At 35.7% G+C, this 23696-nt stretch overlaps 1 protein-coding gene across 1 annotated transcript in view; it reads right to left on the bottom strand.

Moving 5' to 3' along the window:
* Positions 1-1377: 1377 nt before the first annotated feature.
* LUZP2 (leucine zipper protein 2) overlaps positions 1378-23696 on the bottom strand; it is a 135196-nt gene continuing 112877 nt past the window's right edge. Inside the window, exons 10-12 of the mRNA XM_065755764.1 lie at positions 10016-10102; positions 2505-2582; positions 1378-2046 (exon numbers count right to left, since the gene is read on the bottom strand). Coding sequence (XP_065611836.1) covers positions 1942-2046; positions 2505-2582; positions 10016-10102 — 270 coding nt within the window. The 3' untranslated portion in view covers positions 1378-1941. The remainder of the gene's footprint in view (positions 2047-2504; positions 2583-10015; positions 10103-23696) is intronic.

Below are 23696 nucleotides of genomic sequence, written 5' to 3'. Positions count from 1 at the left end.
AGTACTTTTTAAGCCATGCCAACAAAATACATGGAATATTCTCAGGTCAAATACAGGCAGAAGATGAATTTATCCATCATTAATTTTTCTTGTTATGCAGATTATTCTAAAAATTGTTGGTGTGAAGATGTCAAATGTAATCAGATGGAAAATGAGCAGCAACCTATGTCTTGTATGAATGCAGTCAAGTAGTTCACGAAGTGGACACCGTCAAAGCTTTAAGAACAGTCGAAGTGGACAAAGCTTTAAGCAAGCAGACTAATTTTGCCCACCAAAACTGTTGTATTCAGTTCTGTCACTTGATCTTCACCATCGCTTAGAAAATGGGACATACAGAACTGAAAGCAGACATGTATCCAAGTATAAAATTTGATGACAGCGGTCAGGATGAATTGTGAAAAAGCACATCTCAGTTCTGATCATCTTTCTATCAAGAATTTCAATTCTTTTGACACTTGACATACATAATATTTTCTTTGATATTTGACTTGGTTGAGAAGTATTTTCATATCACTCAGTCAGCTCACAAGTTTTTCCCTTAGAGAATTCTTGAGATTTCTCCAAATAAAACAAATCAAAACCCCAAAACTTACCATTCTGCAGCATCCTCCTCTGAATAGATCAGCACAAGCAAAATGTCAGAGAGGAATGAGTTTCATGTCAGGAAGGAACAGAGTTACTCGATGAAACTACTGAGAGAGAGCTAAAACCAGAACAGAGAACACCACTAAATGAAATGAAAGACTGTATGTTTGATTTTTAAACTGATTAAGAAGCAAAGAAAAGCCAACTAATATAAGTACATTACTTTCGGCCCAGTTAACAGTTGTAATTCACTGCTGTGTCTAATGAGAGGGAGATGGAAGCATACAAGTTACATCTGCTTGAAATACTTCATGCAAAAGGGGAGCATAAAAGCATTTTATAAGGCAATGAACTGTTCCTAAGGATGTAGTTCATCAAAGATTTCCGTCTCAATCATATGAGGCAAATGGATTCCACTGACAACAGCACATACTCCAAGACATACTCTCTCTTTCTTCATCCCCTTTCCTTTCCACTTTGAAACTCTCTGCCATAGAGTATGCAAAGCATGAGAAAGCAGAAGAACCCTAAGAGTCACAGAACACACCCAACCCAAAACACTCTTCTCTGCTCTAGTGCCCAACACACCACCTGCTGTGGCCAAAACATCTTTTCAACCATTTAAAATCTACTGGTGAGGTGAGGGCAACTACAAAGGATGGAACTGAAATGTCATGATGGGTACTCAAATTAAAAAATTTAACTTAGTTCCACCTGCAAAAATTTTTGCTTGCATTCTAAAAACAGAAACTCTTCCTGTCCTTGAACTCTGCATTTTTGCCAACAGTTAAGCAGTCAAAATAGAACTAGTTGTGACAACAGTTAGAAAAAATAGCAACCAAATGTATTTTATTAAGTAAGCAGAATTTAAATGGCATTACTCAAAGTTAAGCATACATAGAGCCTTACTGTCCCATTATTACATTTGTTCTTATGAGTTACATTGCACTTCAATTAGGTTTACACAGATTTTTTTTTTTTAACATTCACTCCCTTTAATTCTTGATTTAAAACCTAATCTGCCATAAAGGTCCATGAAATAGATCTGAGAAAATACTTGAGAATGGCTTTTTTTTTTTTTTTTTTTAACAAATGAACTAATTTACAGTATGCAATTACTAGTCAGGTAGAATAGCAGTTCAAAAACTGGACTGGATTACAGAGCATTTTTCCAAACATCCATTTTGGATTATTGCTGAAAGGTACTAATTGTTCTATTCTAGACTAGTTTACAAACATTCATAAAATAGTGGAAATGCATGCTTTAGAAAATTGGTACTATTCATGCCCCTCGACTCAAAAGAATATGAAGATGGTAGCAAGTGATGAATATTTTTAAACGTATATTAGTAGCAATTAGAGTTTCTTTTCTTTTGTGCTAACAGAATCTTCAGACTTTTTCTCATTTCCTTCAGGTGACTTTTTCTCTTCAGGTTTAGTCCATGGAGGGTTGTGCAACATCTGGTGAAGGTGAAAACAGTATCAGTGCAACTATCCTTTGACAATGGAAAAATAATGCAAGTCTGAATCTTTATTTATTTATTTTGCTTGACTGGTCTATCGGAAGAAAAGCACAGGTGTACAACTCAAAGGAGTCCATCGGTAAGATAGTTGAGTGCACCTTGGCATATTTTGATCATCTCTCCCTCCCTCCCCTTCCTAAAATTGTTAATGTGGCATTATTAAGTCATTTGACGACTAGGCTGCTCCAGTTCAAATATGAAAGTTTTGAACAGTGTTAATAGCCAGGAGTCATTTTGAGCAGACGAACTGAAATCTGTTAGAGTACAAGTTCGTGAACTGAGTAAGCAGCTCTTTCTCCAAAGCATTAGAATAAAAAGATGGCAACATACTTCAAGTAACTGCATGCTTTACAAGAGCTTTTAATAAAAATGACAATGTTTCTGGGAACTGAATACCTGAAAGTTTGTCTCTGTCTCTGCTGTCTTCAAATGAGATGCTGAATTATTGCGATTCCCCAAACATGTCTTGCTAACCTGTCAACAGAGATATCATAGGTAAGTTCTAAGAATTTTTTCCTAAAATATTCATTAAAAAAAAAACAAAACTTTTTTTTTTTTAATTCTCAGTCACTGATAACATTTCCCTGTGTATTCTGATGTGACTATAAAAGTTTAGTAATTTAATACTTATATTCCTCTCAGTAATAGTAGTCAAGTTTATTCCTACAGTTGACCTGTGGAAGAAGGTAGCAATTATGATCTTCTGTTGTGAGTGAGGAAATAGTAATGAACAGCTGAAAGCTAACATTAAATTTGAAGACTCCTTTATCCCTGTTTTCTTGTCTGATTTGTTAGATCTCTTGTGTATAATAAACATTGGGCTTATTGAATGGAGAAGTCAGAAAACGCTCAAGCTATGGGAAGGCTCATTAGATTAATCACTGTCATTTTTATTACAGCAAGAATGTCATTTTCCTCGCAAATACTCTTTTTAATATGAGAGAAAACAGAGCCAAACAGTATAAATAAAATGCTGGAAGAATTACAAAGTGGACTGCAAACGAAAGAGACCTTGCATTATAATTCTTAATCAGTGAAAAAAGGCATACAATTAGTGTATAAATGTATGCATACAACAAGAAACTAGTAATAATCACCACAAAATTCACTGGCATTTCTGCAACTTCTTTTAGGCATCTGTTTTTCAAAAAATATGACTAATAATACTTTCCTAGAATAGAATTCTCTCTAGATTGAATACAAGAAAGAAGCAAACGAAGAGAAAAAAAATGTCTAAATAGTATGTTTTGAGGCTTTTTTCTTGGAGATTTTTGCTCAGAAAAAAAAAATATTAAGTATGAACTCATCCCACAGTATTTTAAATCAAAGTAGATTAAAAATCACCTCACTCAGCAGAGAGCATTGAAAATCAACACCATCATGGAAATTAAAAGTCACAAAATCACATTACTATCCTTCCAGTACAAATGACATTAGGTTGAAGTTGATTAAAAAGTCAGAAATTAACAAGGGGGAGAAAAATTCATTATGTTTTTTTTTTTTCCAGGTGGGTCTTGAATATCCCCATAGAAGGAGACTTCACAGCCTCTCTGGGCAGTCTGTTCCAGTGGTCCTTCACCCTTACCATAAAGAAGTTCTTCTGCACATTAATACGGAGCTTCCTTGGTACAAATTTAGGAATGATATACAATATCATTTACAAATACTCTTTCTGTGGGCCATGTAACAAAGGCCATGTTGGTAGGAAAACAAAAGTGAAGTTTCACGTTTGTAGCATTCCAAATTTTCCCACTCATAAGTATTTTCCTTTTTAGCAACACACCATGTGGCACATTCTTCTCAACAGAGCAAATCCTATGTCTTTACGATGTTAAAGCAGAAAGAATTCATTGCTGATCTCATCACTGTAAAACGTATATTATTAACAAATAAATTACAGATGGAATGCCAGCAATGACCTTCAATATGCCATCAATCAACAGAAACACCACAGCCAGGATTGCAATTGGTCACTGAGTTCTCAGTCTTAAGTCAGGCTGGTTTCTAAAGTTGAGGTGGACGAGTATAACAGCATCTCCCACCCTAAGCATAAGCCAGGCTAGAACCAGCCCAGCTTAAGTCTAATGCGTATACATCTTCACACATATTGACACACACACTCATGTGTGTGTACATGTGTTTACCCATGCACAGGCATATATATTTGCCTGTGTATATGCATACACAATCAAGTAAACCCCTACAGGCACATTCTGTAATGCAGATGAAGGCCATCTCAAATGAACTCTACAAATGTAAGACCTAGAATACCTTTTGCAGTTATAAGTTATATAAATATCAACAAACATACTCACAAATGCCCACATATATTTTACTAGGTCTCTCTCTGCCAAGTAGCAGGATGATTTTTTTCTTTGCAGTGCTATCTGCATGTCTCTTTCTATCCCATTTGCTCCTACAAGAGGTAGCTAATTACAGAAAGTGAGAACAATTTGATGTGGTGGAAACTCGCTCAAAGCAAGGATAATTGCTTTTATACAAGAGTTGAACTGTCATCAGTGTGGTTTTCTGTCTCAGGTTTGAGGATGTTCTCCTGGAAGATACTGGGATTGTGCTACTCTCAGCATCAACATTTCAGCACACCAGCTCAGCTAGAAGGAGCTTTCAGACTGTTCTCTTGTTTTCCTCACCCAGTTACATTATTAAATCTTTAAGCATGACCATAACACTTAGAGGCTCATCAGAGATGAGGAAGAATTCTGTTATATTTATTTACCTGAAGGCTTCTCAAATCAAGGACATCTAATTCTAGTTTCATTAGCATGCGCCCACAGAAGCAACTCTTTCTTTCTAGATTCAGAAAGGAAAATCTTTCATCGTTTATAAACACAGTCACTATTCATGCAAACATACAGTTATTAAATAAACTGTGACTAATCTCTAAAATCAAATGGCAACAAAGTGAGGCAGAAAGATCATGGAATCTTTAGAGTTATAAGAGACCCCCTTCTAAAGGCCACCTACCCCAACTACCCTGCAATGAACAGGGATACCTACAGCTCCATAAGGTGCCCAAAGACCCACTTTGCCCTGACCCTGAAAGTCTCCCAGGACAAGGCAACATGTCTCTGGGCAACTCATGCCAGTGCCTCACCACCCTTATTATAAAAAACTTCTTCCTTAAATCAACCCACATAACTCCTTTTCTAATGTGAAACTGTTTCTCCTTGTCCTGTCAGAGACCCTGTTATACAAGTCCATCCACTTTTTCCTTGTAGCTCCCTTCTGGGTACTGAAAGGCCTCAAAGCATTCCTTTGAAGCTTACTGAGAGCTGTTCTCTCCCTTCCCTTGTATTATCCTATTTTAATAAAAACAATCATTTAATATGTCACCATTAGAAGCATACACCAGAATTTCACCCATGAATAAATTACTTGTGCACAGCAATCTTCATGTTTTACATGTGGAAGGATACTTTGCCTTGTCATTAAGTTGCCACCACTGATTTGCCAAGGATGCCTGCCAAATTATTTATGAGCTTATTTTTTAAGAGAAAAAATTTCCTCATTATATTACACATGCTGTATTTTTATCGTTAAGACATCAGGAAGTATCTATGGTCTGAGCACTTAATTTTAAAAGCTCTAACACACAGCAGTGAGAATTCTGAATAGCAATGACTACAGATGCATTCTTAATGTTGCCTCAAGCAACACATTTTGTGTATGCAACAGGAAAAAGCCATCTGCAAGAGTGCGGAGAGAAATTTAACACAGCATGATAATTGAGGTGGGGCACGTGCCTCGAAATATTGTTCCATTCTGATTAGTTTAGTTTGCAGTTTTATTAGCTAAGTATATTTATATAAAATTCTGGTTATAAAATCTGCAGCTTGATCAGTGAAGTATGCAAAATTTCTGGAGTTATGGTATTCAGTTCTGCTAGTGAATTATACAGCAGAGCAGGAGAGGTTCGCAGCTGGATGTATAAATTATAAAGGTGGATCAGCCAAGTGTGCATCTTCATTTAAAAAGAAATTTCAAAAAGCCAGTTAAAATTCAGCATTTCCCTGGGCTATTAAGCTATGCAATTTCATCTGCAAACTGATGAACCATGTAACTACAAGGGTATTCCATTGTAGCTACGCAGTTGCTTTTGTTACTCAAAGAATCACACTACTTATCACAAGTGGACAGGAAACCAAGAAAATATGTCCACCTATGCTAAAGGGATAAACTCTGATAAATTCAGATAATTTCCTATTTCCAAACATTTTGCATTAATTAAATCTTTAAAAGACAAATTCAGCTAAAATTATCTAAAACTTTCATATTTAATTGAAAAAACTTAACATATATTTAAAGCAGGAAAAAAACAAACAACACAGTGTTTTCTCAGACAATGCAAATCTTAATGTTGCAATTATTTTGACATCTGAATTGTTATTAATCCACACCCTGTCAATAATCTGCTTGTTAATTTACTGCATATGCAGCAGGCCCATTAGTGGTAAAAGCTCTATATCCTAGTTGTTCATCTAACCAATTATTACTACCTGTACTTCAAACTGAAATTCATCAGGTCACAAGATTTTAGTTCTCTAACACATGCATTACACACTTTTCTGATGTGGCTTTTTTTCCTGCTCTGAATGGATATTTTCATTTCTTATATTTCTTTTCTTATCTTGTAATAATACAACTTTTCCAATTTTTCACCTTGGATATTAATCAGATTATTAACCAGATAAACTATTGCAATGCCATTCTGTTGTGGAAACGATGTGAGTAGGCAAGTCAGCTCTACATTTTAATGGAAGAGTCACCATCCTTGGAGGTGTTCCAGAACCATGTAGACCTGGCACTGAGTGACATGGTTAGTGGGCAGTACTGGAGGTAGGTGGATGATCAGACTAGATTCCCTTAGAGGTCTTTTCCAACCTCTTTTCTTAGAGGTCTTACTGATTCCATGATTTTATGTGTATAAAGCACATTTATATTCATAAAACACTTCTGCATCTTTTCATACCCCCCCTCCTATTTTAGTACACAATGCATTCAGTGGATGGTTAAACTAAACTGATGTAAGATCTTATGACTTGCATAGTGCTCATTTAAGAAGCAGTATTACTGAAATAATGTTAAGAATTTTATCATGACTTACCATTGAAATTGTTATAACAGTTATTTATTTTTTCTTTCTCATTACTTCCTTGGAAAAACAATGGGAGTACACAATGATATCAAAGCTGTGCAATTGAAATTGGCAGAGAATAATGAAGGTAAATTCTGTGGTTGCTTAGAAACATGGATAAGTTTTGGTCCAATACTCAGTGTCCTTTGCTACTGAATGATTAATGAGCATGCCTTGTTTGTTTACTGCAGGAAATTAAAGCAGTAAATAAAAGCACTATCACTTTTATTTATCAGAGAAAATCTACAAGGACACCGAACAAGAAACTTCAGAAGAGAACAAAGAAACATTTTATAAATTGTAGGGTTTTAACACTACCAACTAAGTGGTTTAAAATGATATGCATAAGAAGAATTTGAAATGAAAAACAGACAAGGTACAATTCTGTGTTAAAGTATTTGTCCTTTAAGTGTCAAAAAAGGTTACCAGGAGCTTCCAGGGAAGAGAGAAAAGCAAAACAACACAAGGAAAACCTTTGAAACAAATTCATTTGAAACCCTACTCTTCATCGTGGCCTCAAGATTTTCTTTTTCTTTTCCCCTCATTTTCTCTTTTTCTAACAAAAGACACAAGAGAATCTATTAGATGTTATTCACTATCCAGCTTGTACTTCCCTCATTGGGAATTTAGCCATTGTAAAACTTCTCATAAACACATGAGCAAAACCTAATGAGGCTAAAAACACAAGAAAAAAATCTAATGCATACTCAAAACTGGAATTTTTGCAATAGTGTACACAAGTGCAAATAACAGCTTTTTATTATTTTAAGATGGTGATCCCTTAGGAAAAGGAATTACTTGTAGTTCCTTAAGCACAGGAAGTGATCTATCTAAAATAACAATACCAGGATGATTTGCAGAAAGTAGCGTGTTATTTATCTGTAAATATATATATCGAAGAGTCATAGAATTGCTCAGGTTGGAAAAGACCTTCAAGATCATCCTCAACCTAACCATACTACCCTAACAACCCACGGCTACATCATAAGATCTGGTTTTCATAATTTAAGTTTGTCTGGTATGAAATCAAAAGGTCAGGTGTGGGACCATATGAGAGAACATAGATTTGTCTTAAGTCTTCAATGGGATAGCAGAGAAATAGGGTAAGTTCTTTGGGAAAGGAATTATTTAATACTCTTTTGGCAAGAAAATCTAATACTTGAGTGCAGCCACATTTTGAAAATATGTATTTCTACAAAACCCTGTGGATTGGGATTTTTTTTTAGAGACCTACTCTTTCACACTTTAAGGACCAGATTGTTCAGTTTGTCCTGCATCCCAGAGGCCATGCTTCTTCACCGTCCACTTTATTACTCTTAAAAATAGAATTAGCATTTTTTATAACACCAGAGATTTTGTTTCCACTGGGTATAAATATTGCACTAGAGGTACATAATACAGAGATTAAATGATACAAGTCTTAATTCTATGAAACAAGCTTAGCTGCATAACCTAATTTCTACATCTGTGAGTTATAATGCACTTAGTAAAAGGAAGGAAACAGGGTTAAAGTTTGATTGCTCTTCGATTGTGACAAATCCTTCAACTTCCCAAAGTGTAATCAACCTCCAGTCATCATCTAAATGGAGTTAGCTCCAGTTTCAAAATTATAGATCCTATTCTTTCTCCTTCTTATTAAGAACAAATGCTTTCATTTTTACAGAAAAAAGTGCTGCAAGGAAGTTATAAATTCTTCTTTATACATGATTTCTTTTTGCTTTTGCCCTCTTGAGAGGATGTGGCAGAGAAGTCATTTATAACTTACTAAAATATTAATGTTTGCAATCAATGCATGAGATGCGTGAAGCAGCTTATTTGTTGGGTACTCTCACTTAGATCTGTTCCTCAGACTTTGTGCTTCTACACATTGCTGTGATTGCTACCAGCAAGCCACACGCTCACTCCCATAGAAAATGGTTGTGTTTTGATGAAGGTGATGTGCTCAGCAACTCATTTAAGAGCCTGTCCGATATCTTTGCTGCCATCTCCTGTGTTTCACCTGCAACACAGTAAAGCTAGACCTATATTTTAGATTACTTACCTAACAATACATTTAAAAAAAAAAAAAAAAAAGGAAGAATGAACGTTATACATTCTGTTCACCTTTTCTGTTTCAATTGTATTATTCTAATTGCAGTCTTAATGAATGTAAATAGGATTTATGTCTCCAGTTCCCACCATGTTGTTTGGATGGGAGTTGTGATTCAGTAAAAGCAGCAGACTTTGCTCTCTAGTAGATGTGTTGTAAGATGAAGAAAGCTTGCCCAGACTGGCAGTGGATGGAATTGCCTACTTCCATGATCACACTGCCCCCTCCTTTTTTCTCAAGCTAACAATCTAACCATCTCTCTGAAAGTTTTGTTTGTACCAAGAGAAGCATCTGACAGAGGTGTTTATCATTAGAGGAACTGTTGTGTAAACGATGTTCTGCTCTTTTGCAGCAGCTCATTAACCAGGCTGCTGAGCGAACAAACCAATTCTTGAAACAGTTCAACAACAGATCATATCTTTTTCCACTGCTTTTCTTCCTACAATAGCTCTAAAAGCCCCATAGAGTAAAAGAACCTGAAAAAACTGCAAGGATTGACCATGAGGAGAATCTCTTTCCTCACCACTTTAAGGTCGAAAATGGCTTATAAAATACATGTATCAGCTTGGTTAGGAGAAGTAAACCACACTGACGGTCACATAAGGTTTTACTGTTTTCATGCAATCTAGATTAAAACCTGATCCCTAGGTGAGCTCAGCTTACATCTTGAGAATCGCATTCTTGGATGCTCTGATTTTCTTCCTTTCTTGAGGTCATGTGAAGACTCTCTTTCTCTGTTGAGACATTTTGCTGGACATAAAGAAAAAAGAAAAAAAGAAAAAAATTAAACCTACAGATAAAACTTCATAGAAATCAAACTATAAACTCAGGAGAACCACAAAGATCAGATACTGGAAACTGTTAAATACTTCATATACTGCATTTAAAGTATGTTTAATAAAAAGGAATGCTTTAATTCACACTTTCATTAAATCATTCCCCTAGAAAGGATTACTTCTGCTTAAATAATCCAGACTTTCAATCTGAAACTGACCACATAGAAGTGACTTCACTGTATATCATCCTGTCTGTCATTTAGCAAGATCAGTACTACATAATGCAATACAAGTTGAACTACATTTTCTCTATCACCAACATTTTGGAGAGGGAAGTTTAAAGAAAAACTTTTGTGAAACAATGGATATCATTTCATAAATGGTCTTTTATCCTTATTGAGGGATTTGCTTGTTTAGATTGCAATCATGATAATACAGTTCTGCAAATTCACATTTCTTCCTGTTGAATGCAACAGATGTACACTGAATGATTGTACATGTAGTACACACATCAATCTGATTTCTTGACTACGTGCAACAGTAAATCTACCCAAGAGGCCAGAAAAACCAGTCAGCTTGAGCCTTTATTAACAGCAGAATAAAGGTCTCTGCCTAGGTACCAAACTTCTCAGTGTGTTGTACTCATTTCTAAAAAAACATGGGAACTCAGAGATATTCAGGGGAGACTGTCACCATGGAAGCATTTCCCCAGTGTCTTGTTTTCAAATACTACTTCTAGGAAAATGAACACAAGAGAATTCCCCATTCTTGTCCTCTTTTAATACTCATAATATCTGAGATGTAATGCTTTATCCTAGGAGCATCTCCCCCTTTTTCTTTCCTCTAACAAGCAAAATATAAATTTTTTCAAGGTGTTTCCATTTTTATGTAACTGCCTTAACCAGTAGGATCAGATTCTGCATCTGCCTGCATTGCTGAAGACACCACTCAAACCAAAGAACTAGCAGTGTGTTTGCTTCATTTGGTCTGATTTCTATTTGACAGGCATCACATCACTCCAGCTATTTATTACACAACCATCATCTCCAATTACTTTTCATATTGTTACCCTGAGCTGCCATTGATCTGTATGTCTAAAGTTCTAGATTGAAATGCCACGACACCTCTTGCGTAGGTCACAGAAAGCTACCAGAACCTGAAAGACAAGGAAAAAGGACAGGAAGGCGTCTTGCCAGGCCAAGGTTGGCTCCTGTAGATTTGAGTTCCATCACTGCAGCCAGAATGGCACAGATTACTCTTGTGTTTTATCCGTGTACCTTCAATCTATAACATTTTGAAACTAAACTTGGCTTTCTACATGAAACAAAGTAAAAAAAAAACAACAAAAAAAATATTTTTTCATGGAACTGCCACCAAGCACTCTGGAGCAAACTGCTTTGGAAACAGTTTCTCAACTCCTTCCCAATTTGCCTAATGCTTTCAGAACCCTCCACAAAGCTTTTCAATACAGGATTTCACATGTGAATATTTTTTCAAGGATCATTACACCTTTCTTTGCATTTTTCTCTGGGAAATAGTTTTTAAATTGTGGAATCTTCCTGCTGAGACTTTACAAGCCTGACTAAAAACTCTGAATTTCAGATGCTTGAAATAAATAGATTTTTTACAGTATATTTATCGGATATACTTGCTGATAGAACCCACTGGAGGATGCTTTGCTTATGGCCAAAATTTCAGAATACTTCTAACTGAAAGCAACCCAAACTTGCTATTTTTTTTCAGTACTCTTTCAAAGTCTGTACTGGAAGAAATGACAGAGGTCATCTCTGCTATAAGCCTTTGAAATTTCTTTCACTTATACTTTGTATGTTTTTCACTTGTAATATTTTACATGCTGTCTTCTCAAAGTATGCATTTTTACTGTATTCGCTTTACAGCTGAAAAAGCATGAAATTTAGATAAATAGCATTCTACCTTCCATAGTCTTTGACTTGGATACATGCTTGAATTCTTTCCTATTGTAATCATAGAATTGCTTGGGTTGGATGGAACCTCAAAGATGATCTGAACTCCAACCCCTGTGCTGGTATAATGTTATCCAATCCATCTTCACATATGGCTTTTCAGCATCACTGCACATCTCTTTAGTCATTATTTGGTGATACAATGTGCCACAGCTTTTCTGACAGGTCTACTTGCCAGATGATTTGCCCACACAAACCAACACATTTATTTCATGTCACTGAGACCATCAAGTTGTTCTTTTCTACGCTAAGGGTTTCTAGTGACATTCAATTTCTACATTAAAGTACTTCTATTAAGGACACTCATTCAGATCTAATAAAAGGATTGTATGGCATTTTGAATGTAAGCAAACAAACTAAGCAGTTTCTTGCTCAGTAGATGTTCATGGTACAATACATGAATAAACAACCTGCATGAGAATCAAGATAATTCTTACAAAATGACACACATCATCTTTATGATAATCATATCCATAGTCTGGACTTTCAGTCAAGAAATCACTGGATTTTACCCAGAAACTGTATTGACAAACAGCTTTTGACTGGGCCAACTCAAGATCATGCACAGAGAAGACTTGCTAGCCAGCTGGCATGCCTGCTCTGACTGGCTGTACTTGGTGGCATCAGGCTGGTGTCTGGAGTGAGGCTGTGGTCAGAGCCCCGTAGGCTAGGGGGGGGATGGCATTCAACTCCTAACGGAGGAGCTGCTAGCCAGGGCTCAAATAGGAAAGAATCAGCACCTGAGCTGTTCTTACTTTGCAGCACACTCAAGGGTTTGTCTCTTCTGGGAGGCTTTTATTCTTTTGGGATATAAGTGATTTATTGTCACACATCTAGGTAATCTGAACTTAAGGATTTGTAGTACTTGCTGTGAAAAAGTAGAGTAGTTTTGAATGTAGAAAGCAGATGAAGATGTCAGAGATTTCTCGGCAAGGTTCATAGTGCAAGAGCCAGAAATATCTCCTTTTCAGTTCCATTTCTATTTGACTGCTCCTGGAAACCAGAGACTTCGTCGGCACATCACCTGAACACACAGGCCAGCAGCCACAGAACACCTCACATACTTGGTCAAGAAAAATGTGTTGATCCTGCCATCTTCCCCTTCCCATCTTTTGGCTGCATCATTTCCAATTGCAGAAGAACAGTTATTTTTTTACAACAGACTTTTTAGGTTTTTTTCTCCCAGTCCTACATATTTCAAATGTTTTAAAGGGGGTAATCTGTTATATCTCTCCACAACAGAAATCACAGATAAATATATATGACTGTACAGAGTGTAAAGCAAACCATTGAATCACATTTACCCAACTTTACACTTATTCACAGCATAATAAATACATGAGAAGTGTAATTCTAATGCCAATACAGTGCCCTGTGTATTTCTGTGATGGTAAATACAGAGTCATAATGATATAGGGCACCAGGGAGATGGAAGATGATGGTCTGCTCTCAGAGACAAAGCAAAATACTCTCTCTAGGGGAGCTGGGCACCATGTGTAGCAAACTCTCAGAAGAGGTTATAATACAAACAAGAAAGAATCTCGAAAGGTAAAATAATGACAGCTTATCTTCCTCAGTTCATAAACAAAATATATCTGCATTTTCAGACTGGAAAGTCCTTTAACCACGCACAGCAAACTAGTGTTTAAGTTGATGCTCAAATACCTCCAACAGGGTTGAAACATGTTTCTACAGAAATAGCTGGAGAGCTTTTCTAGGGCATCCAAGTAGGCAGCAGATGTCTATTTAAAGCAATTCCCAAAATACAAAGCCATGTGCGAACAAAAAGATGCATCTGTCTATTGTGTTATCGTGCTCTGAATTCTGCTGTTCTCTTCCTACTACAGCTGAAAACATTGCGTATTTCACATAATTTAACCAAACATTCTCTAGTAGAACCTTAAACCATCATATTCAGTTGCCTCACTTGTAACAAATGCATTTTCTAACTTGTATTTACACCGTTTAGGGAAAAACAAACAAACAAACCACACACACACACATACAAAAACCCCTCATGAAAATGGATGCCATCAATTTTCTCTGGATCAATACATTTTCTGTAGTGATTCACTGTACCTCAGTTTTCAAGACTGTCAAAACAATGCATTTACCTATATTTAACTGTAACCAAGGACTCATGATACCTAAGTCATGTGTTTTCAGGGGACAAATTAAAATTGAAGCATTTCCATTGAGACTTCAAGGGGAAAAGAGCCAAGACTACCCAACGAAACTGAAAACAGAAGTTAGAAATACTATTCTGCAGACTGACTTTGTAAAATACACAAAACAATCTACATTAAGCTGAAGACAAAACATCACCAGATTTATATTTTCAAGTGTTTCAGTTATCAGGATAGATGTTCACTTGCACGAAGGACTACAAGAAAAAAAATTTCTGCTGTTATTTTTATTCTTATAGTAGTTTAACAACCCCTGCATCTTAGAATGTATCTCCTAACACTAATAACAGAAGCAAGAAACTACTTGCAGGTGTTCGTGAATAATTCAGCCAAGAGGAAAACACAGCAATATTAATCAGACAAACTCTTAACTGTGAACCACTTGTTAAGTTCTCAAATTATACAAGACACTGCGAGTTTCCAAAGTAAATGTGTACAATGTCTAACACTCAAAATAGAAGAACAGCAGACAGAATAATGAAGTCTCTACTCTCCTCTTAGCAAAGGCTGGAAGGTATAGGATTGTCGCAATATTCTTTGAGTTTGTATTAACACGCAATAACCTGAGAGCGGAGTGTGGACAACTGTTCCATTACCCACAGGAAAAGAACAGCTTCAAGTCTAGAAGCAGTCAGACACCATTTTCTGAAGGTCCTTACTGCCATGAAAATGGTTTATCACTCTCATTTGTTCTACACAGAACACAGTAAGATTTAATTCTGGGTACATTCTGACCAGCTACATTTGTTCTACAAGATCATTCTGGCTGCCAGATTTCTCGTCTGCACTTTTCTGCAGTGAAACTCTCTATGAATAAAGATCAAACCAACCAACCAACCAAAATTGTCTTGAAAGTGCAGCTTAATTCTACAGATAAAAGAGCTAACCTGTATTAGTCTGACAGGTGAGATATCTGACGATATAAGATGCTCAGCCACATTCTGTTTATTGCAGGACAATTCTACTGCCACATACTTTTAGGTGCTGACAATGTGTGCAGTTAGAGGAAAAATTCTTAATAAAAAAGACATTTATAGCTTTCTTCAGATAACAGAACTGAGGTCTGCAGCTAAATATATGAGGACATCTGCAATAAACGACTATGAAATTTGAGGACAGATGGCATTCCAACATTACTTGAAATGGCACCTCATCACAATAACACCACAAAAAGAAACAGCTATTCTACTTGGAGGGTCACTGATGGCTGTAAAATTTTCCAAATGAGTCCCAGTTACCAAAATACCTGTTTACAGTTATTTTTATGCTAATTCAATGAAAAATGCTACTTTTAGCATCAAGTGCTGACGTAATTCCCCATTTATTACCAGCACTATCTTAACCTACTCTTTGTTCACTCTTCAGAAGAGAACATATCTGCAAAGTGAATTTAAAGAATGCTTTTCTCACAGCTAGACAAACCCGAACATATTTGTCTTTGCTAAAGAACATCCAAAACTTGCTAACCAAATTCATATTTTAAGTTACTCATAAATTTAAATTACACTAGAACAAGCAACAAGTTAAAAATTCTGGGTATTTAAGAATTTAAAAAGCGAGCACATGGTAAACATCAGTAAAAAGCAACATAAAATTTTAGTATTATCATCAGCAAGTGACAGAATTCAGTCTGAGAAGTCAGTAAAATAGCTAAAATAATAGCTTTGTGTGACTATATATTGGATTTTGTGTGTAAGCAGGGAGGTGTTCCCACAGCTGTCTACAGCTTCTGTCTCATTTTAATCATTTGGTGATAAGTAAAGAAGACAAAAATATCTCTTCAAAAATACACGCCTCTTTCATGAGTGAGTACTAACAGATGAAAGCCTGTGCCTCAGTAACAAAAAGAAATTATACTTCATATAATCCAGTCAGAAAATTAACAAAGTCCCACTAGATGTCCTCTTTTCCATTAGTAGGCCTAGCTTTTGTTAACTCTGATTTTTATAGGTGAGAGAATCACCCTATTACTATGCAATTTGCTGTTTAAGTCAACTGGGCTAATGACAGAGCATTTCCTCAACACAGTTATGTAGTCAAGTGTGAGGATAGCTGGCTGCTGTAGAAAACTCTTCATAACACATCATGGGTTTGCTCCTGCAAAATTCTAGGCACCAGTAAGGCAATCTCAGAGCAACTGAGAAGGCTCAGCACCTAAAAAAAGCGGTGCAAATCCTGCTAGTGATTATTTCCCTGAGCTCAGATCTCGTGGTACTATAGGTAGGGCACTTCTACAATCCATGCTATAGTGTAAGGTTAAATCCTCAGACAGCCTTTCCATAAATTTCTCCGAAGAAGTTGATCCTAAAACCTTTATTTACATCACACAGGTGTGCACATCCCATTGGATACATCTAAGAGTATAAAAATATCACTGCTTAACTGCTTCCAAGTTAGTTTACTGCACCCAGTACACCAAAAAACCCAGTATAGCACTAGAAGAAAAAGTAGAACTACCCCCAAAATGGCCAGGAAAAGAGTAAGATTTATTATCTGAAAGCTCTAAACAGTTGGCCTAAAAATAAGGGTAGATTTGTCATACAGCACATCGAGATTTCCTTGAATTACTGCATTGTTGAAGGAATTTCTAATAGACTTCTGGCACCAATGTCATTAATCATTTCTTGTTTCAATTATAAACTTTTACCTTCTTGTTTCTCCATGCCAAGCAAAATAATTAGAGGCAACCTGAAAAATGATGGCTGCGTACATTTTAAAATATATATCTATTTTTTGTGTATTCCACTGTTGCTTAAAGGATTGATTCTAAGACACGTTGTCTGTTCTATAGACTTCATCTGAAACACTTGGATATTGTTCTAATAATTTCATAGGCAGTAATAGCTCCACTACACTCAATTTTGCTGCCTTATACTACCGAACAAAACAGTCTACAAATTTTGTTTTCAAGTACATTTTTGAACTCCAAGAACAAACTTTGACATGACTTTCCACATCTTTTAGGAGTGTCTGGTGAAAAACTGTGTGGAATTCATTTATTTCTAAGCGTAAACAACAGTTTTTAAAAAATTGAATGATGAATGATAAGTGTAAAAGACCAAATATAGTATATTTTGATATGCATGTCTACATGACATCAACAACAGAAGGTGGATATTCCTATGTAGTTGTCTCCATCTCATTTCCTTATCTCTAATTATTGTCACATCATAAATGGAAATTTATTTGAAACAAGGAAAAAGCATGGACATGAAAAAAATCAGAATCTTCAAAGTACTTTCCACTAGTGCTTTTGAGTAGGCAGTGCCACTTATTTCATTGATGATGAAACAGAAGTACAGCTTAGCAAACCACAGGATAGCCTAATTAGTGGAAACAAAAGGAAAATAACTTGGTTTCTTTGAGTTGGTTGTGCTAAATCTTACATGGTTAACTCAGGATGGCAAGTAAACTGTAGTGTGCATTCCACAAAGGAATAGCAAAACTTCATAGGCATTCCACATTTAACAATTAAAAATATTCAACTGCAAATCACAACTTGTACAGCATTTGTACAAATGCTATGCTGTACAGCACAGTGGATCCAGACATACATTTGTATTCTGTGTTAAGATCGATATTCCTTATTTCTCTTGAGCCCCACTGAAATACTAATGCACACTTTGGAAAAAACAAACAAACAAATGAAACACTTCAATAAACGATATGTACATTTTAAACCATTAGCTGACTTTTCAAACGTCTTCTCAATAAAAATTAAATATGCAGGCACAACGCTATCATTAGAGGAGGAATGGTCACCTTGACAAAGGTTAATTGCTTTAGGCACATACATAATCACCTTACCGCCTTTCAAATGCAAGTTGTTGCAAGTTGGTAACTTTGTTTTATAGATCACTTCATACAAAAGCTGGCTGCTATCTCTGTGTCTAAATTAATGTTGAAACAATTTTATGCAACTCCAGTGAGGCTAGTCTAATCTTAAAATCATCTGTTTGAGATGATACTCTTTCACTTCTTTCTCCCACTTGATTTGCAGTGGGACTTAGACTCTGAACTTATCTATCATTGCAGCTCTCTGGGCCACACCTCTGTCACATTGTCGCAGGAACACGGAACAAGACATGGAAGAAGACAAACCACTCAACCACAAAAATGCATTTTATTTCTTAATAACTCAATTCACAACTAGGGCAAGACTAAGCCTCATGATAGGCCAACCTTCATGTTTATCTTTCAGCTGAAATTTGAAAAGGCAGCACTTGATACTTTTTAGGTTAACATTTGCACAACCAAGCTCAAATTCTACTCCATTTATTGAGATAGAAGTACTTCAGTTAGAGTACTTCCCTATACTCTGATGTCTGATTTTTCAGGTAGAAGAGGCTGCCAGTGTATAAATGGTCAGTGGGTACATGGTCAGGCAGTTAAAGTAGATGAACTCTGAAAGTCACTTTCAACTGAACTATCTTCTATTGTAAATAGTTCATCTGTAACATACTCCATAATCATACTATAATCGTCCTGTGTGCCCTCGGTACTCATTCCGTAGTACTGAAATGTTAAATGAATAAATAACTGAAAATTATTATCTAAACTGCAAAAATTGATGACTCTGACATGTTACTAAATGTGCCAAATATCTCCTTTGATATTTTATATTTATATTTTAATACATTAATATTTACATAAAATTAATTTAATCAACATTAAATTTATTTATTAATTAATTTAATATATTTATTTAACATTAATTTATTTTTTATAATTAATACTTTATATTTTTATATTTATCTTTTATTGAACAGCGGCTATCCAGTCTTCTTAGGTGCAAAACAAATCAAGCAACTGGAAATCTCAATGATTTTTTAAAATGCAAGGTCAACATATCAAAAAGGTAACATTCTCATGTAGGTAAAACACATCTGTAGTTTTGATTGCATACAAAATGCTTCAAAATGCTGTCAATCTACTTTTGTTTTCAGTGTAAGGCACGCCAAGAATCGTCAACTTTTCAAAGGATTTTTGAGTATGTGGAAAAAGGGAATGTTGCAAATTGTGTTCTCTGTAGGAAAAGAAAATCTTTGGGGCTTTAACCAACTTTTAATAGGCTGGTTCAGCAAATAATGAGCAAAAAAAGCCAAGACTTTGAAAAACACATAATAGTCACATACAGCTTTTCTCCAGGGGAAAACCTATTTGTGAAGAACCATGTTCACAAAAGTTAATCAGTGTGACTTTGGTTAACACTCCTCAAAGTAGGAGCACTTTCGTACTGAAAGGATGAATAGAGCTATAATGCAAAACATGAAATTCCTGCACTGTCCAATGTACTTTTGTTCAGAAAGTTTCCAGAGTTGTTCATACCAGTGCTATGCACCCAGGGCACAAAAAGAAGGGCACTGGATAAAATAAATAAATAAATAAATAAATAAATAAATGTTAGAAAGGTACACAATGCAGACTTAAACATCTACTTCAGTGTTCCTCTGTCAATATTTGACAGAATAAAACTACTAAATGCAATAACAAACTACCCTTACTTTTTATTTTTCCTCGCTTGTGAGAAAAGCACAATTCCTTTGATTATCATCTGCTTTACAATCACAAAGGATTTACATTTCTTATTCACTTTCCCTCAGTGATGAGGTATTCCATAGCCATTTATCAATTGTGCCATAAGGAAAATAGATTAGAAATAAAAAAATCAAGATTTCATATAAACTACTACTTCTGATTTATGCACAATACATAATGATCAGAATTTATTGGCATCCTTAAAGTTAAAATGTTGCTCTCCAATATTAGATTCTCATGACGGCTTCAATATTACACTCTTTTTCTTTCTAATTTCCTGAATCACCCATCCATTCATCACTCAGCACCGTCATTCACAGAAAACTAATATTAAAGTTTAGATTTGGTGATGAAATACAATATTATATCTCTTCATTTATCACTTATTTGTTGTGACAGGACTATCTGCAAAATATGAAAATAGATTTTTTTCAGGTTAGTTGATCATTTTGAGCAACTACCTGCATGAGCCATCCCAGCACCATTTTCAAATATATTTTGCTGCTTTCTTATATTAGATTCTACAAGCAGCTAATGGAATTCTAGCCTACAAGTAAGACACATCTGACATCCACCCATTAAAACAGTTTCATAGTATGAATAGAAGTGATTAAATAAAGTTTTTCTCTTATTCAACTTTTTTCCCCAAAAAACATGACTAACAACCTGTGACAAGTTTGCTGTTGACAGTGGGACAGAGTTTAGAATAACAGAACCACAGGTGTTGGAAGGACACTAGGATCATGTAGTCCAACCATCAACCTATATGTGTTACCCCCACAGACCACATCTGCTGGTGTGATGTTTACCTTTTCCTTAAACACCTCCAGTGGTGTTGACTCTACCACCTCCCTGGGCAGCCTGTTCCAGTCCCTGACAGTATACGAAGAAATTTTTCCTAATATCCAGTCTGAACCTCCCCAGCACAAATTAAGCCCATCATCTCTTATTCTATTGCTAGTGAACTGGGGAATGAGGTCAACCTCCACCTCACTACAACTTCCCGTCAGGTAGCTGAAGAGTAGAGAAGAACCTGCTGTGTAACACCACAGATAAATTGATTGTTAACTTCCACTGGTTACTGAAAGGCAGACAATTTCCTCAGCAAAGAGAAATGACAGAAAATAAGCTCATCTCTGTATAAATATTTGTATAATATGTGACATTTTCATTCTAATTGAAAAATTGAAGTAACTCAGTGAATACATTATCTTGACTTTGGACCAAGAATATGACCACACAATGTAAAAATGGAGAATGATCATCTTGCTCAAATCCAGAATAATTACAATTTCAAATATTGGAAAGTTTTCCTTTCCAAAAGGAACTCATCTGTGTACACAAGAAACAGAGATGCTATGACAACACTACAATCATAGCAGTGTCTGCACAGGAGCAAACACCACGGAATTGGCCTGCAAAACAGGGAGAATTGAAATTGCTCAGCTGTACGTTGCTTGAGCTAAGACACAGCTAGCTGTAACCAACAAGACTCCTACTTCTTGCTTTTTCAGCTGTTCCTGTTGTATTTATTGTCAGTTATCAGCTGAAGCTTGAACACTCTGGATGCTCAGGACAGCTAAATTAAAGACAGATGGAATTATGTTCCCATTAGAGTAATGAAGTGTAAATAAACTTGTGAAAGGAAAAATAAAAATCATAATTCTATGATTACACTGCACTTAGATACTTCAATACTTAGTCAGTATTTGAGGGGTACTGAAACTGCAAAATACATTCCTGCTAGAATGCCATCACATATTTCCAAGTTGGCAGTTAGTTACACGGTCATGCTAGTAAGATGCCTAAATAAACAGCACTGCAGGATTTCTACATAAATTCAGTCAAGATAAATGACAACAGTTGTAGTTTATAGCATTTCTGTTTGGGAAGGTAAGTATATTTCTGACAGATTATAAATACCTTTTACATATATTTTTTAATTTATATATATATATATCTGTATTCCCATAAAGGATTTTTTAAAAACACCCTGCAAAATATAGATCATCAACCTTGCACTCCTAGGAACATTTACCTTAAGTGAATTGAGAAATTATGAGCAAGCAGTAGTCACTGTTAAACTCGAATCTAAATAGAATACCATGGGAACACTGTAATTAGAAGAGCTAGAGATTTAAGGTGTCCTCCTTTCAAATTTTTCCATAATTCTTGATGTTACGCTTAATGATCCCCTTTGCAAATAATTTGAAATCACAGAAACATAGAAACATGGAATTATTTGAGTTCGAAGGGACCATAAAGGTCAATCCAAACTAAATCTCCCCTCTTTTAGTTTCAAATCTTGTCCAATCAAAACAGATCCTGCTAAAGATTCTGCCTCCTTCTTTCATATAGCTCCCCTGTAGACACTGAACAGCCACTCTCAAGTCTCTGGAAACTTCTAATCTTGTACTGATAGTGGGGGTTGCTATGACCCAGGTGCAAGACCTTGCACCTGGCTTTGTTTAATCTCATTAGATACTCCTTGGCCCACTCCTTGAGTCTGTCAAGGTCCCTCTGAATGGGATTCTCTTAGTAGTCTAAACCCAAATTACATCAGTGTAGTGTTAATTTTCATAATAGAAAGCTGGTGGGGTTTACAAGGGAAAAAGGCAACTGTTGGATATACTGCTCGTTAATGAGTGAAGCTGTTCCCACACTATTTCTTTAATCACATTTTGGCTTAGTAAATTTTAACTCAGTAATGTGCCATGTGCTTAGCTGTGTCCTTTGTCATCACTGTTCTGGGCTGTTGCTTGGATGACATCAGTATGTAATTTGTCAGAACAGAACTGGAATCAGTTGTGATATATTGGCTCAACAGAGAAAGACTTCTTTCTTTGAGCTCTTAAAAACTACAGAATGCATCTTTCCATGCGTTATGCTGAAGACAAACAAAAGCATTCATTTGCAAATTTTTTATACAGTGGTAAAATGGCAGATTAAGATTATCAAGGTAAACAACAAATTCTTATATATAGAAAACATTTGCGGCAAATATGTTTGCTGAGATTATGTGCCCACAAGTGTTTTCTCTGTCCTTAAATTGAAAAATCATTCATAGTGTATGCCAACATTTGCTAACCACAAATATTACTCCAACAGGATATCCAGAGACTGCTGGTAGGAAGGCAGAATTTGTATTTTTAGTAGCCTAATTACTCGTGAGCAGATATGTCTAGCACCAGAATGTGATTAGCTTACTTGATATGGATCATTTCACTTCTTATTTCTTCTAATAGTCATTTGTTTAGCAGTAGCTCTAGATGTCTACTGTAAATTTATCTGCAGATAAAACAACAAGAAAATAGAATTAACTAGGCTTAAAAAATGGAAGAAGTTTTTGTTGGATCATCACTTATATAACCAGTATTATTACAGAAAAACTTTATTAATATAGGTATAAATGCTGGTCACATACATATGCAGCATCTAAACTTATAATTTGTCATTCCCTTGATTAAGGGATCAATTTTTAACATCTGCTTGGGCAAATTGTGATACTTAATGTTTTGAAGTATGGAAAGTTTAGAATGGTTAAAGAGGGATATGTTTATATTTACGAATACTAATAAATATATAAACAATTCTTCTCACTCTGACTTCACACATACCTTTATAACTCCTGTGAATTTCATTTTAAAATAATGCATTCCTGATTACTGAGAAGTTTGACATAAGATGGACAGCCTTGGCATGAGACTAGGAGAGCCCCATGCCAAGAGGTGGAAGCTGTGCTTGGTGTAAGGGAATAATTGCTCCTGTTATCAATTCTCCTATCTTCTACTGCTGCAGCCACAGGAAGACATCAAACTACAACCTCCAAATCACAGCCACAAACTTCCTACAGTGACCT

This window comes from Cyrtonyx montezumae, unplaced genomic scaffold (genome assembly GCF_038088225.1).
Source record: "Cyrtonyx montezumae isolate F1298 unplaced genomic scaffold, pur_monq_1.0 scaffold_10, whole genome shotgun sequence".
NCBI lineage: Eukaryota > Metazoa > Chordata > Aves > Galliformes > Odontophoridae > Cyrtonyx > Cyrtonyx montezumae.
This window is presented reverse-complemented; position numbering and strand designations above follow the sequence as displayed.